The 15,828-nt window shown below is 43.6% G+C and overlaps 1 protein-coding gene across 1 annotated transcript in view; it reads left to right on the top strand.

Annotated features, from left to right (window-relative positions):
• The window catches only part of RERE (arginine-glutamic acid dipeptide repeats), a 304,090-nt gene that overhangs the window by 135,866 nt on the left and 152,396 nt on the right, over positions 1-15,828 (top strand). The window contains 1 exon segment of the mRNA XM_021095277.1: positions 984-1,080. Within this exon segment, the coding sequence (XP_020950936.1) occupies positions 984-1,080 (97 nt within the window).

Raw genomic sequence — 15,828 nt, 5'->3', positions numbered from 1 at the left:
TTTTTTTCTTTTTTGAAACTATTAAAATTTCTGTTACAGCAATTAAATGATGGTTCTTTTTTTGTTTTTTAATAGCCGCACTGTGGCACACAGAAGTTCCCTGGGCCAGGCAGGGCTTGAATCTAAGGCACAGCGGCAACCTACATGGCAATGCCAGATCCTTTTACCTACTGCACTGGGCTGGGGATCAACCCATGCCTTTGCAGCAACACGAGCAGCCTCGGTCAGATTCTTAACCCACTGTGCCGTGGCGGGAACTCCAGTGGTTCTTTATTAAAAATAATAACTTGGGAGTTCCCGTCGTGGCGCAGTGGTTAACGAATCCGACTAGGAACCATGAGGTTGCGGGTTCGGTCCCTGCCCTTGCTCAGTGGGTTAACGATCCGGCGTTGCCGTGAGCTGTGGTGTAGGTTGCAGACGCGGCTTGGATCCCACGTTGCTGTGGCTCTGGCGTAGGCCAGTGGCTACAGCTCCGATTCAACCCCTAGCCTGGGAACCTCCGTATGCCGTGGGAGCGGCCCAAGAAATAGCAACAACAACAACAACAAAAGACAAAAAAACAAAACAAACAAACAAAAAAAAACAAAAACTTGGCTCTTCTTTCACACCATCCTGGAATATTTAGCAATAAAATATAAGATACACAGGACCACTACAAATTTCACTAGTTTACAAGTCACTGAAATATGATAGTTGCATCTTCTTTTCCTTTTGTTTTCCCTTTTGTGCCTAATGCATTTCAGCAAAGGTGGGGACTCAGTAAAGTACACACATCACAGGACACTTGCTCCTGTTCCTCGGGCTCCTGTTACCCCTCTACTCTGTTTTGGGGACCAGGTCGGCTTGAATAGTGTGCTTTTCATGGTGGGAGCGGAACCTGAAGGGAAAGCTGTGTTAAATGTTCCTGATGGTTGTGGGGAGCTCAGTTTCATATCCTCTTAATTCATTCCCCCTCTTTTTTTTTTTTTTTTTTTTTAAAACAGATTCTGGAAGAGAGCTCGTCATAACAGACCCAGTGATCAAGAACCGAGAGCTCTTCATTTCTGATTACGTCGACACGTACCACGCTGCCGCCCTTAGGTAAGCGCCGGAGATGGGCGCCAGGTCGTGTGTTTCGCTGAGCCCCAAACGGGCTGCCCTCTTCGGTCACCATGTTCCTCAGGCCGCTCCCCGTGGGCCCAGCAAGCTCCCCACCCCGGCCTTGACTTGGTGGGTTATTGGGGTCTCGGAAGTTGCCTCCGTCTTCACTAGACTGTGTGGCAGCGAAAACTGCTTTTACTCCTTTCCTTCTTTCCTTCCTCCCTCCCTCTTTATAGTTTTCTGTCATTTCCTTGAAGGTTGGTGGCTTAAAATAGTTATACTGAGGTATTTGGTTTTTTGGTTGGTTTTTTTTTTTTTTAAATAATTTTTATTTTTTCCGTTATCGCTGGTTTACAGTGTTCTGTCAGTTTTCTACTGTATAGCAAGGTCACCCAGTCACACATACATGTGTACATTCTTTTTTCTTTATAGTGATTTTTATTTTTTCCATTGTCGCTGGTTTACAGTGTTTTGTCACTTTTATGCTGAGGTGTTTTGATGGTCTGCAGATTATTTCCTAAAGATTCACTTGCTGATAACTAGAACAGATAGGTAAAGAAATGGATGAAATGAACATGGCAGCCTGTAATTATCTGAGAATCTAGGCAAATTTTACAGTTTTCATTGACCTACTCTTAAATTTCTGGGTGTGTGAAAAAGTTCCTACTAAAATCATGGGGAATTGGAAAACCGGTATTGAAGATTTTCTTCTGCGGTACGAGTGCCACTAGTCTTAATATCTTAGGTAATAACACGGAGAGCCTTATATGTGGGCATCTGCTCTGTACCTTCCCAGAAACAGATAGCTATTTATTCTGGTATATTTTGTATGTAAGTGGAAGAATTTGGGCTTCTTGTGTGGTAGAGGGAGTAAGACAAGTAATTTTCTTATACCTTTTTCCCCACTAGAAATAATAAAATGGTGAAAGAACTGCTTTGATTAAAAAAAAAATACGCCTTTTGGAGTTCCTGTCATGGCGCAGTGGTTAACGAATCTGACTAGGAACCATGAGGTTGCAGGTTCGATCCCTGGCCTTGCTCAGTGGGTTAAGGATCCGGTGTTGCCGTGAACTGTGGTGTAGGTTGCAGACGCGGCTCAGATCCCGCGTGGCTGTGGCTCTGGCATAGGCTGGTGGCTGCAGCTCCGATTTGACCCCTAGCTTGGGAATCTCCGTATGCCACGGGAGTGGCCCAAGAAATGGCAAAAAGATTAAAAAAAAAAAAAATGCAGTTTTAAAAAGTCATAGGGGCAACATAGATGGAGCTAGAAATCAACTAAGTGAAGCAAGTCAGAGAACTGCAAATGCCGCCAGCAATGGCGAATGCCAGGAATCTGACAAAAAATGATACAAAAGAACTTACAAAACAGAAACAGTCTCAAAGGTTTTGAAACCAATGTCTGGTTACCAAAGGGGAAATGCCGGGCGGGAGGGATGAATCAGGTGGTGAAGAGGGACCCATCCGCGGGGCTGTGTGTAAGGTAGGCAGGCAACAGGGCCCAAGTGTAGAGCACAGGGAAATCTACTCAGTACCGTGTCATAACCTGTCTGGGCAAAGAATCCGAAAGGGAGGTGATGTATGTACATGGATAACTGATTTTATTTTTTATTTTTGCTTTTTTATGGCCACATCCGAGGCATATGGAGGTTCCCAGCCTAGGGGTTGAATCGGAGCGATACACTATAGCCACAGCAATTTGGGATCCAAGCAGCGTCTGTGCCCTACACCACAGCTCCCGGCAACGCCGGATCCCCAACCCACTGAACAAGGCAGGGATCAACCTGTATCCTCATGGGTACTAGTCAGATTCATTTCCTCTGAGCTGCAGTGGGAACACTTGTATAACTGATTTGCTTTGCCATACACCTGAAACTAATAAAACTTTTTTCTAAGTCAGCTGTACTCTAATAAAATTAATTTTTTCAAGAGATATTTTAACTCCACTGAGGTTATCGTTACAAAGAAATCACCCCTTTCCCAGCTCCCCTTTATTACCTTCTAGGATGTTTGGTTATGGTCAGACTTAATCAAAACACTGTTATCTCATTTAAAACGTATTTGATGATTAGATCCTTCTCTCTACTCCAGTAATACCGACATAGTAACTAAGCATTAAATGTTTCATTTGTTTAAAAAAAGGGCATAGGGATTGATTGGCTTTTAGCTTAACTACAGTGAGATACAATAATTTTTCTATTGTGTTGCTCCAATAGCTCTCAGTAAAGCCATCTCAAGTCTCTCGTGCAAAGCTACATGGCTAAAGCCAGTTATTTCAAGGCAAATTAATAGCAACTTTTAATGTAGGATATGTTTTGGCAAACTTCTTTGGGCCAGATACTCTTTCACAGGGTCTGTTGGAAAGTCTCAGCTCAAGTATTGTATCGCAGGAACTGTAGGTAACCCTGTAAATAAGTGAGGTGGCTGTGTGCCCCTGAAACTCTATTTGCGGACATTGAAATTTGAATTTCATTTAATTTCTACACGTCAGAAGGTATGACTCTTGATTTATTTTTTAGCCGTTTAAAAATGTAAAAGCCGTTCTTAGTTGTCAGGCTGTGAAGACCATGTGGTGGCCAGATTGGGCCTACGGAGTGGAGGTTGCCAACCCCTGCTTTAAGGAAACGCATGGGTATGTGATTAAATTGGGCTGCTTACAGGCCTTTCGATAAATTTAGAGAATCCCTGTAGTGTTTGATAAACTTCTTCTTGGCAGGGGCTCTCCAGTCTTAAACTTGGATGCTGAGCAGAGTGAGTTAATGGAAGGCTGGATGGATTGATGGGACTATTAAATTGTTAGCAAAGACAAGTGGCTTAATCCTGGGATTTATTTCTTATCCTGCTTTGCATGCTCCAGACCCCTACTCCCACTCATCTTCTGTCTTGTTCCATTGATTGAGGTGAATGGTTTTAAGCAATTTAGAGTTGACGTTAAAACAGGTAAATATGCGAGATATGTAACTCTGGTTACTCAACACATTTTGATGTATTTGCTTAAAATGAATGTAGTTGAATATTTATCAGAGACTGTCCAGATTTGTAGACTTATTTTATACTGTTCTAGCATTTTCAGAAGAATTCGTTGGCCCAGATCATTCTAGGTGGACTCAGAAGAGTTTACTTTAACTAGGTTTACGACCGTGTCTTCTGGAAAAGAGCATAGTTGTGTAGGTCACTGTTTCTTCACTGACCACCTAAGAGGTGGGGTGCTAGAGTGCAAATTCCATAACTTCTTTTCACTGTGTTTGTGACGAGAACCATTATAGATGAGTTTTTTGGTTTTTTTTTTGTTTTTTGTTTTGTTGTTGTTGTTGTTGTTGTTGCTGCTGCTGCTATTTCTTGGGCCGCTCCCGCGGCATATGGAGGTTCCCAGGCTAAGGGTTGAATCGGAGCTGTAGCCACCGGCCTACGCCAGAGCCACAGCAACGCGGGATCCGAGCCGCGTCTGCAACCTACACCACAGCTCACGGCAACGCTGGATCATTAACCCACTGAGCAAGGGCAGGGACCGAACCCGCAACCTCATGGTTCCTAGTCGGATTCGTTAACCACTGCGCCACGATGGGAACTCCGGTTTTTTTTTTTTTTGTTTTTAATCCTGTGGTGTTTTCTTTAAAATGTCCATAAAGTGGTTTTATAAAGCTGTCATCTTAAGGATGATTTTGTCAGCTTCAAATAGAGTATCTCTCGTGTGACTTAATAATTGGGTGTTTTTTTTTTTCCCCCAAAGGCACCGGATGATATGTGACATAGTGAATAATCTGGCCTAGTAGCTGCTCAGTAAATACTTGCCCTTTGCCCGCATCTGGAGCTCATCTGAGGGGCTGTCACTGTTGCTCAGTAATCTCGCCTGGTTCTCCGAGGCAGAGTGCTTGCTGTAAGGTCATCTCTGATAAAAGCAGAATTGAATAGCAGCCCCCAGGAATCTCTGTTTATTCCTTTTCTCTTCACTAAAGCTAGATCACTTTAATTTTAAAGTATGGAGGTGGGGGTTAGACTTTCATTTTTCCCCCCGATTTTTTCCCTTCACCCTTTATCCCAGAGAAAGGACTTTTTTCTTTCTCTGTAGATATAAAGTAGTACTGCCAAAAATAAATCCAATCTGAAAGAGGGCAAATACTCCGAAGGCGCATAAAAGAGGATCACATGAATGCAGTGAAAGGGAACACGGAAGACAGAAAAGAGAAGGAAGAAGGCTGATAGTGCTTAGCGCCAGTCTCCCAAAGATCAAAGTGCTCAGCGGCAGGGCTCTCTGGGCTCGTAGCAGCGCCGAAGGGCTCTCGCCAGTCCATTCACTCCGGGGGAAACCCATGTAGAACTTTCTCTTTCAGGCTCGTACTGGGGTTGGGCTATAAAGGGAGGGAGAGCTTTGTCCTTTAGCCACACAAATCAAAAGGAAAACAGAATGCCTCCTCAGCCCGTATAAATTGAGATGGTAACATTCCCCTACCCACACCAAATTTATTCCCAGAAGAGATGGTGGGATTTTCATCGCAGAAACCTGTGCTGAGGTCCAGCCGTACTGCTGTGCTGCTGTTTTCGAATCCCTGCCTTGGCTGTCCCTCATTCCTACTTTTCAAACTAAGTTTCTACAACTGTTTCTTTTCTTTTCTTCATTATATTTATCAATAACCGTGTAGTAAAACGAAGTATCTCCGGTGGAGTCTTTGTAATTCTCCTGGTTTCCAAGTAAGTGTTTTTGGCTGATACCATAATAGAAAAAGCTTCAGATGAAATTAGAAGACTTCAGTTTGAATCCTGGTTCTGCCACATGGTTTGGTAACCAGGGTCAAGTTTGTTAACCTTTGTGCCATCTTTTTGACAAACTTATTTTCAGTCACGTGATTAAGTGACAGAATCCTGAACTGATTCTCTGTCCAGTAAGATAAGGAGCATGAAAAAGTCGCTTGCAGAGTATCTGTAGTATGAGTGGTGCTTATGCTCAGTGCAGCTGAATTGGGTCCTTAAAAGGAAGGAAAGAGAACGGGAAATTAAACGTACCTCCGTGCTGAATTATTGATGGTGCAATTACTCAGCACCCATTTAGTTCTCTCTGGCCTCTGGGATGGTCGATTGGCAATTTAGGTCGGTTCAGGCATGGGGAGACGTGTTCAGCTCACGGAGCTGTCTCTAGATACTCTGAGAATGAGCGGGTGCGTTTTCGTTATTAAGCTAAATATAAATTGTAGCGTGCAAATTGTTTCCTCTGCTGGATTTTTCACCCTAAGGGTAATATTTTATTGAAGATCAGAGGATCTAGAGAGATTGCTCTGTGATTGGACTGTGAACATAGAACCTGGGTGGCGTTTTCAGGTTTACTGGGCACTTGTAACAGTGACTTCTCAAGTATTGATTATGAAAGGCAGACAGGAGATCATAACTGCATCATTGGCTGGAGGGCTGTTTTCCGACCTTCTGACCATCTGCTTCCTCCTAAAAGGAACATTCTAAGATAGGTCAGGTTACAAATTCTCATCTTACCTAGGAATTCATATTAGTAGGAATATGCTTCAGAGTGAGTGAATTTTCTGGATGCCCAAGGCCAGGAGACACTAAACTAGATCTTTAGGGCTTCCTTTTTTTTTTTTTGGCAGGGGCATGTCCATTCCATGTGGACATTCCTGGGCCTGGGATTGAAGCCACACCACAGCAGCAACAATGCTGGATCCTTAACTGCTGGGCCACCGGGGAACTCCTTTTAGCACTTCTAATTGCCCTTTTTCCATTCCATATCAGTTTATCTCTTTACTTTGTTATGGACAGATAGAGTCATGTGTGAAGTGATCGAAACAGATTAATTACACCTTTGTACAGTTCTCCAGCCATTTCTTGGAATCTATGTAATTTTCCTGCCAGTTCCCTGAGGGGTTTTTTGCAGCCTTACAGCTCTTGATTTTGCAGCTTAAGATTCATTTCCTGGCTTTAACCAGCAGTTCTTTTTGTATTTAAAATAAGTTTGACCTGTGGCATTTATGTTTGTCTTTCCATGCTTAGTACATCCCTAGACACTGCAACTTGTCATTCATTCATCGTTTAACGCATTATTAAGCTAGACCATGCTAGCGGGGAAAGAGTTCTTTGGGTGCTGGGAACACATAAGGGAATAACACGTGCTCTCTGCTCTTGAATACATCATCACCTTTAACAAATTATTTTGGGAGTTCCCATTGTGGCTCAGTAGTAATGAACCCGACTAGTGTCCATGAAGATGCAGGTTCAATCCCTGGCCTTGCTTAGTGGGTTAAGGATCCGGCGTTGCCAAGAGCTGAGGTGTAGGTCGTAGATGCGGCTCAGATCCCGCATTGCTGTGGCTGTGGTGTAGGCTGGCAGCTGTAACTCTGATTTGACCCCTAGCCTGGGAACTTCTATATGCCGCGGGTGTGGCTCTAAAAAGCAAAAAAAAAAAAAAAAAAAAAAAAAAAAAAAAAAAAAGAAAGAGAAACAATTATTTGGAGCTACTTTTGCACACCTAGATAAGTTTTAGGTACCGAGTTTTCATGTATCCTCTCCCACTTTTTCCTCCTCTTTTTGGCTGCGCCTGCGGTACTGTGGAAGTTCTCAGGTCAGGGATCAAATCCACACCACAGCACTGGATCCTTAACCCACTTCACCACTGGGGAACTCCTCCCACTCTTCATTAGTGTTAGTAGATTCTTGGGGAACTGCAGTACAGTTATCCAACCCAAACCAAGAAATAGCATTAGAACGATACCTCGAGTACCCCAAAGACCCTGTTTGAATTTCATGGATGCATTATTTTGTTTGGGCTGCTAGAAATAAAACACCAAGAGACTGTGTGGCTTATGAACAACAGATATTTATTTCTCATAGTTCTGGAGGCTGGATCTCATAGTTCTGAGATCAGGGTGCCTGCCTGTTTGAGTTGTGGTCATAGCCCTCATCTGGTTTGCAGACCACTGTCCTCCCATGGCCCAGAGTGCAGGGGAAGCTTCCTGTCTAGCAGCACAAGATTCCCTGCACCCTCCTCTTTCCCTTTATTGCTCACTTCTTCCTTTAAGAGTAAAAACCGTGAGTGCCCGTCCTAGCCTGGGAACCTCTATATGTGGTGGGTGCATATATATAAAAAGACCAAATATATATATATATAAAATATATATATAAACATATTTTAAAAATATACATAAGACCAAAAAAAACCCAACAGAGTGGAAACTCAGAAACTCAGTTCTTACTGTTTAAAATATATTGATATTGCTCATTTTTATTCAGTTTTAGAATGCACATAGTTCCAGGCTTTGTAACCCATGTGGTGAGAAACCCAGGTCCTGACTCCATGTCTTGTCCTCAGTCCGCTGTGTAGCGTAGAGGCAAGAGCCTCTCCTCCACAGGTCCTGGAGGCCAGTTCTGGTTTCAGAGCTCACCCCTCCTGCTGTCTAGACGTGGCTTCTTTGTCTTGGGTGTAGGATATCCTTTCGGGTCTTGCCCAGTCTATTTTATTGATGGTTGTTTGACAGTTAGTTGTCAGTTTGGTGTTTTCGGGAGCGGAGACAAGCATAAGTCCCTCTGCTCCGCCACCTTGTCCCCGGTCCCTCGTAGGTCCTTCAGTGTGGTTATGTTATTCACGTGCCATGGAGTTCATTTGTGAGACTTTGTGTTCCGTTTTTGGTTCTTGGTTGATTTGGGCTGTTCATTTCTTGGCTTCGGGAGGGTTTGTAGACTGGGGCTGTGGCTCTGAGGGGCAGAGTGTCGGCAGACAGCCTTCAGCCCTGCCGCCCAGTCCATCCCCACCCCGGCCTCTTTCCCGCCGTCCTGCTGTACAGGCCTGGCCCTTTACCTCTTAGCTGCTGCTTCCCGCATTTTCTTTTGACAAAAGATCCGTGTACACGTCTGTTTTCGTGTAGCTTCTTCTTTCTCATGTCAAGCGTAGCATACTATAGATACTCCTTTGTGCTTGGCTTTTTTCATGTAGCGGTATGTTCTGGAAAATGCTCCGACTATGTTAGTTCACAGAGATCCTTCACCTTCCTATCCGCTCGTTCTCCACGATACGGATGGACTGTGGTTATTCACCTGCAGTCATGCGTGTGACATTTAGGTTGTTTCCAAGATGTTTCAATTATAAATGATGCTGCAGGGCAAGTCCTTGTGCATATCTCTCGCCTCATTGTTGGATGTGTACCTGCAGGATTCATAGCAGAGGGATTGCGGAATTGTAATGTGTTGTCTTTTCCCTCCCGAAAGCATGTACCAACTTGAATTTTCTCCAGCAATGTAGGAGACTTTCTGTTTCCCCAACAGACTGTGTTTGCTTATTTTAAAAAATTTTGCCACTCTGATTGATAAGGGAGAAGTAGTATCCCAGTGTTGTTTTACTTCATTTTGCTAACAATGAGTGCGTTTAAGCGATTTTTCGTATATTTGAAGGATGTTTTTGTCGATATTTTTGCGAATTGTCTGGTTCTTATCTTTTCTCCATATTTTTGTCTTTTTATCACTCAGTTTTTAAAAAGTTCTTCATATGCCTGTTGTGTAAGTTGCAAATATTTTTCTCCCACTTACGGTTTTAACCGAATTACGCAAAGCTTATTTTTACCCAGTCAGACTTATCAGTGTTTGCTTTTGTTCCCTCCGGACTTTGAGTCCCTGTACTGGTTGTTAGAGAGGATTCTGTGGCTTGGGTCGCAGCTGCACCTCAGATTCCGTCCCTGGCCTGGGAACTTCCCTGTGCTGTGGGTGAGGCCATAGAGAGAGAAAAAATAAAAGTAAAGAAGAAATCTACCCAGTTGTCCCATTCCCATTCACTATCTTTACCTCAGTGGTTTGAGGTGCCGCCTTTGTCATAAATTATTTTTCATAATGTATTGAGGACTTGCTGTTTGGGTTTTTATATTCTTTGTGCCACCACTGTACTCTTTCTTATGGCTGCTTTATAGTGTGCTTTAATGTCTTATTAGGCTAGTTTCCCCTTTTTTAGTTATCTGATTTTCCATGTGAATCTTAGTGTGAATTTGTTTCATTCCATAAACTAGCTCTCTGGTATTTATATCAGGATTGCATTGAATTTATAGATGAAGTTTGGAGGAATGACATGTTGAGCTTCCTATTTAAGAATGGAGGATGTTTTTCCATTTGTTTGTGTTGACTTTTGTGTCTTTCAGGAGTGTTTAAGAATTTTCCTTAAACAGTTAAGATAATTATATTTAAAAAGTGGGGGAGTTCCCATTGTGGCTCAGCAGGTTAAGGACCTAAAACCTGACTACTATCCATGAAGATGCGGGTTCTACCCCTGGCCTCGCTCAGTGGGTTAAGGACCCAGCATTGCTGTGAGCTGTGGTGCAGGTCACAGACACAGCGTGGATCCGGCATTGCTGCAGCTGTGGTGTAGGCTAGCAGCTATAGCTCTGATTTGACCCTTAGCCTGGGAACTTCCATATGCCTCGGTTGCAGGCCTTAAAATAAATAAGAAAATAAATAAATAAATGGAGAGGCTGAGGGACTTCAGCGAAAGTAGCGCTGTATGTTGTTATCCTTAGAGCAACTGATGGGAAACTCAGCAAAGTGACACCCTCAAAACACTAAATAAACCAAGACGGAATCCTAACCAAATGTTCTGATAACCCACAGGAAGGCAGGTGAAAAAGAAGAACCAGAAACAGCAGAAACTTAAAACATTCTCCGCCTGTCCTTAATCGAATGGCGCACGGTAGACATGAAACTCTTTTTCATGTCTCTTTTTCGCTTTTTCCTTTTTGGGTGAAAGGGCCGGAGCTGTAAACAGACGTGCCGCTCAGAGCTGTAAACAGACGTGCCGCTCGCAGGCTTCTGCACCCGCCTCTCTGCGTCCTCCTGAGTTTCCCTGAAGTGTGCGGATGTCTGGGGATGCGTGAAGACTTCCTTTGTCAGGGGTAGAGTTTCAAGGGGCCGAGGTTCGGGGCCGCAGTTTCCATTGCATTTCTCTGCTGGCCCAGGGGGCCCCTCCGGGGTGGGGGGGGGGCGGAAGGAGGCTTCTGCGGGCGCCCTTGTCAGCTGTGAATGAAGGGCTCCCAGCACGGAGCTTCCCTGTTTTGTCATCCTTCTGTTAGCAGGGAGGCCCCACCTTAGGTGTGGGGGACGCAGGCCCCGGGGAGGCTCAGAGAGGAGTGATTGCAGCGAGGCGGGCGTGACTGCAGTTTCCGCGCTCTCACAAACACTGTGACATCCCGCACTGTTCGAGCGAGAGCTTGATTAAAAGAGAGCCCTGAAGAAGAAACACGGAGGGCTTGCAATAGTGCACGTGTACACACCTTTTAAAATGTCGGGTTTTACTTTTCGGCAAGAGATGATGTGAAAAAATGGTCAACAGGGAGGCCATCCCGTCGGCGCCATCCTTTCCTGCTCATGTCAGCTCTGTCGTCACCTCCACTCCGTACTCAGGGCTCCTTAACTGACAGGAACAAAACCCCCAAGGAGCCACTGCTGTTGTTAATAATGACTCCTGCTTTATTTTCCCCATGTCCTTTTTTTTTTAATACACAGAAATTTCAGATTTTAAGTTTATATTTTCATAGAATTTTGGGAAATTTCTTTGATCCTAAGTAAACAAGGCACAGGATATTCCCAGCATCCCAGAAAGTTCCCTTAAACTACGCTCTCTAAACTTCCCACCCAGAAGCAGCTGCTGTTCTCATTTCTGTCACTGTAAATCCTCGTGCCTGCTCTAGCCCTTCATATATGGAGTCACAGAGTATGTACTTTTTCTGTGTCTGGCTTCTTTTACTCAATGTTTGATTTGTGTGTGTGTGTGTGTGTGTGTGTGTGGTTTTCCATGATGCGCTATGTATCAGTAGTTCTTTTTCTCTGTCTTGTTGTTTAGCACCTCATGTAAAATACACAGTAATGTGTTTACCCATTTCTTTGTTCACAGACATATGCATTGTGTCTAGGCTGGTATGAATAAAGCTGTTATGAACAACACAGCAAAAGCACAAAGAAGTAAACAGTAAAGATGAAAGCAGAAGTTAATGAGAGAAAAAATCAGATCTAATTAATCAGATCTTTTAAAAATTCTAATGTTTTATTAAACAATACATTATGACCAACTGGGATTTATTTTAGGAGTGTGAGGTAGATTTACTACTCAGAATTCAGTTAATACCTTACACAGTGTTGATAAATCTAAGGGGAAAAGAAACCTATCTCCAAATCTATGAGTATGATATGATTATTCTAAAACTCATATTAAATTTAATAGGAACACTGGAGGGGCATTTTCACTGAGATTCGGAACAAGGCAAGGATATCCACTGTTTCCACTATTCTCCACAGTTTCACTGTGTTAGAGGTGCGGTGCAGCTAAAGGTTTACGAAAAGGCAAAGGAGTAGTAAAACTATGTTTATTTGCAGATGGAATTAGCAGACTGGGGAAAACTCAGAGAATCAGGAATTAAGCTATATCAGATGCTAAGGAATTATGTTGAATAGCAGATATAAAATTAACAAAAATACAAAAATCGGAGTTCCCGTTGTGGCACAGTGGTTAACGAATCTGGCTAGGAACCATGAGGTTGCAGGTTCGATCCCTGGGCCTTGCTCAGTGGGTTAAGGATCTGGTGTTGCCATGGGCTGTGGTGTAGGTTGCAGGCACGGCTTGGATCCCACGTTGCTGTAGGCCTTCGGCTACAGCTCCAATTGGACCCCTAGCCTGGGAACCTCCATATGCCGTGGGAGCGGCCTTAGAAAAGGCCAAAAAAAAAAAACAACACCCCAAAACCAAAAATCAGTACCCTTATGATCACACAGAAGCAGGAAGAGGACATACTATTAGATAAAATCCCATTTATTACAGTTGAGGCATTTATCAGTTGACAGCCTTCTCTTCCTCCTGCTTTGGGTTTTCCCTAAACCAGTTATGTCACTCTTCCCTAGGAACACTTTGGCATGTTTTTGGTTGTCACAATGATGTGTGTGTGGCTGCTGTGGGGTAGAGGCCTGGGAGGCTGCTAAATACAGGACAGCTCCTGACCAACAAAGCATGAGTCCGTCAAGAACGTCAGTAGTCTGGGCTGGAGAAGCCCTGCCTCAAACATACCTCTTTTCCAATGCCTGTGTTTAGAGTTGTTTAATTCCATCTTTTATTCACTCATTATTCAAGTTTAAGGGTAAACTCAAATTCAAGTAATAGTCAAGAATAATAGAAGAATCACTTTGCTTCAGTAATGGGCAGGGGTGAAACACTTTACGTAGCACTGAATAGTATACACAATTTCATACACTTGTTATTTGATCTTAGTATTTTTGTGAGGTAGGTGTAACAGGTGTTCTTACCTCTATCTAACTGGTAGAGGGACTTTACTTCTAGGCTTCAGGGCAAAATCACTTTGGCTCAGTGGGTGGTTAGTTGCTGAGTGCATTGTTCATCTATAAAAGTTCTCTGAAGTGTTTTTTCTTTTCCAGTAGCTCATTTAGTTCCAGCCTTGGGCCTGGAAAGTTGACACCTAGTACATATCTTCCTTTGATTGTATCTGGTTATGTACAAATCAGTGCTTCCAGTAAAACTTTCCACAATAATGGAGGTGCTGTCTAAATCTGTGCTGTTTGATATGGTAGCAGCTAGCTACATGTGGCTATTTAACTTTATACCAAGATCGAATAAAATCTAAAATTCAGTTCTCGGAAGTTCCCCTTGTGGCTCAGTGGTAACGAATCCAAATAGCATCCATGAGGATGTGGGTTTGATCCCTGGCCTCGCTCAGTGGGATAAAGAATCCAGTGTTGTGGTGAGCTGTGGTGTAGGTCACAGACACGGCTCGCATCTAGCATGGCTGTGGCCCCGGCTGAAGCTCCGATTCTGCCCCTTGCCTATGAACTTACATATGCCACCAGTGTGGCCCAAAAAAGCAAAAAAAAAAAAAAAAAATAATAATAATAATAATAATAATAATAAATTTTAAAAAATAAAATTCAGTTCTCTTCTCTTGTGCCAGCCACGTTTCAAGCTCTTAGTAACCCTGCATTGGCTTCTAATCAGTAGCCAAACTGTAAGAAATGAATAGTATTTTTGTCTGATTTTTAAAATGGAGATTGTCTGAGCTCATCCCACCTTCTGCCCATTCCTGAGGCTTTGGGCACAGATCAGTTAAGCCCTGTGGGAGTGGAGGACGTTGCTTTTCAGCCTGGTAGGAAAGGAACCAGCACCCCCATGTTGCTGTCCCGCCTTGGTCTCTTTCACCAACACCTGGGCCCGTAGCTGGTGTGTATGCTGGGAATGGGCCAGGTCGTGGCATCCTTGCGGCAGGGATGCTTGTTCAAGCTGCGGGCGGTCACACCCCTGGAGGCACCTTGCACGTGCTCTGGATGTGCCTTTGCTGCTCCGGTTCCATGTACTCTCATCACAGCCTTTAGCTTCCTCTTGTCCTCCAAGCGGCCTCCTGCAATTGCTGAGGGAGCGGAAGTTGTTGTTGTTGTTGTCTTTTTAGGGCCGCACCTGCAGCACATGGAGATTCCCAGGCTAGGGCTCGAGTCAGAGCTACAGCTGCCGGCCGGCACCACAGCCACAGCAACGCAGGAGCTGGGTCACGTTTGCGACTTACACTGCAGCTCATGCCAACGCCATCTCCTTAACCGACTGAGCGAGGCCATGGATTGAACCTGCTTCCTCATAGATACTAGTTGGGTTCTTATCCTTCTGAGCCACAGCAGGAGCTCCTGAGGGAACTGAAGTTCTGAAAGCCTCCCTGCCTTCTTGGGAACCCTAGAAATTCTCTCAACACCCGTGTGTGTGTGTGTGTGTGTGTGTGTGTGTGTGTGTGAGAGTGTGTGAGTGTGATGGGAAGGTGGGCCCTACTGCATGAAATAGCATTTCTGACATTTACATTTTTTGCGTGGAAACACTGCTTAAGGGGTGGTATTTTATTGTTGAGTTTTCAGCTCTCCTGTGGTTTTAACTTTTGTTGGTAGATGAACCTGGAGGCCTTACTGCTCACTCTTGAAGCATTTTCATGGGAAAGTGTTTTCCATCTTACTGTTACTTCATATTACCTGAAAATTTGGGAAGTGTGTGTTTGTGTATTAGAACCCATCTGTATATTTAAGAACTTAAAATTTCTTTGGATTTTAATTTCCAAGACGGTTTATTTCTTGCACACTTACAAGAAAAATACTGCACAGTTACCCATTCTTCTTATCATAAGGTAGCAGGAAGAAAAGGCCCGTTTTCCTTTCATGATTTACAAAGGATTTAGATGGGTTTTTTGTCAAGTAATGTAACTGTGGTTTAATTATTCCTCATAATTTTTAGTTTAATATCCTTTCATCACCGTCCTGCCCTCAATTTATCTTTGTGGTTTAATTAATTTTATTCTAAGAGTAAAATGCTGAGAGAAAAGCATTTAATTGATAAAGTTGTAGGTTAAAGGAATCAAGAAACAAAAAATGGAATATTGGGCATATTCTTTTTAAAATTTTTACTTTATTTTATTTTTAGGGCTGCACCTGTGGCATATGGAAGTTCCCAGGCTAGGAGTTGGAGCTGTAGCTGCTGGCCTAAACCACAGCCACAGCAACAACTCTAGATCTGAGCCGCAGCAGCACTGGATCTGCAACGTACACCACAGCTTGTGGCATCACTGGATCCTTAATCCACTGAGGGAAGCCAGGGATCGAACCCACAACCTCATGGTTACTAGTCTGGTATTTAACCTGTTCAGCCACAGCCGGAACTCCTGGACATTTTCTTATTTGGGGGGAAACTCTGGATTTTCTAAGTAGATAATTAGAGCGCTTGTAGCCACATTCCACGTATTCTTAGACTAC

The sequence above is a fragment of the Sus scrofa genome, chromosome 6, assembly GCF_000003025.6.
Source record: "Sus scrofa isolate TJ Tabasco breed Duroc chromosome 6, Sscrofa11.1, whole genome shotgun sequence".
Lineage (NCBI taxonomy): Eukaryota > Metazoa > Chordata > Mammalia > Artiodactyla > Suidae > Sus > Sus scrofa.
Note: the sequence above shows the minus strand (reverse complement) of the source record. Positions and strands in the feature narration are given on the sequence as shown.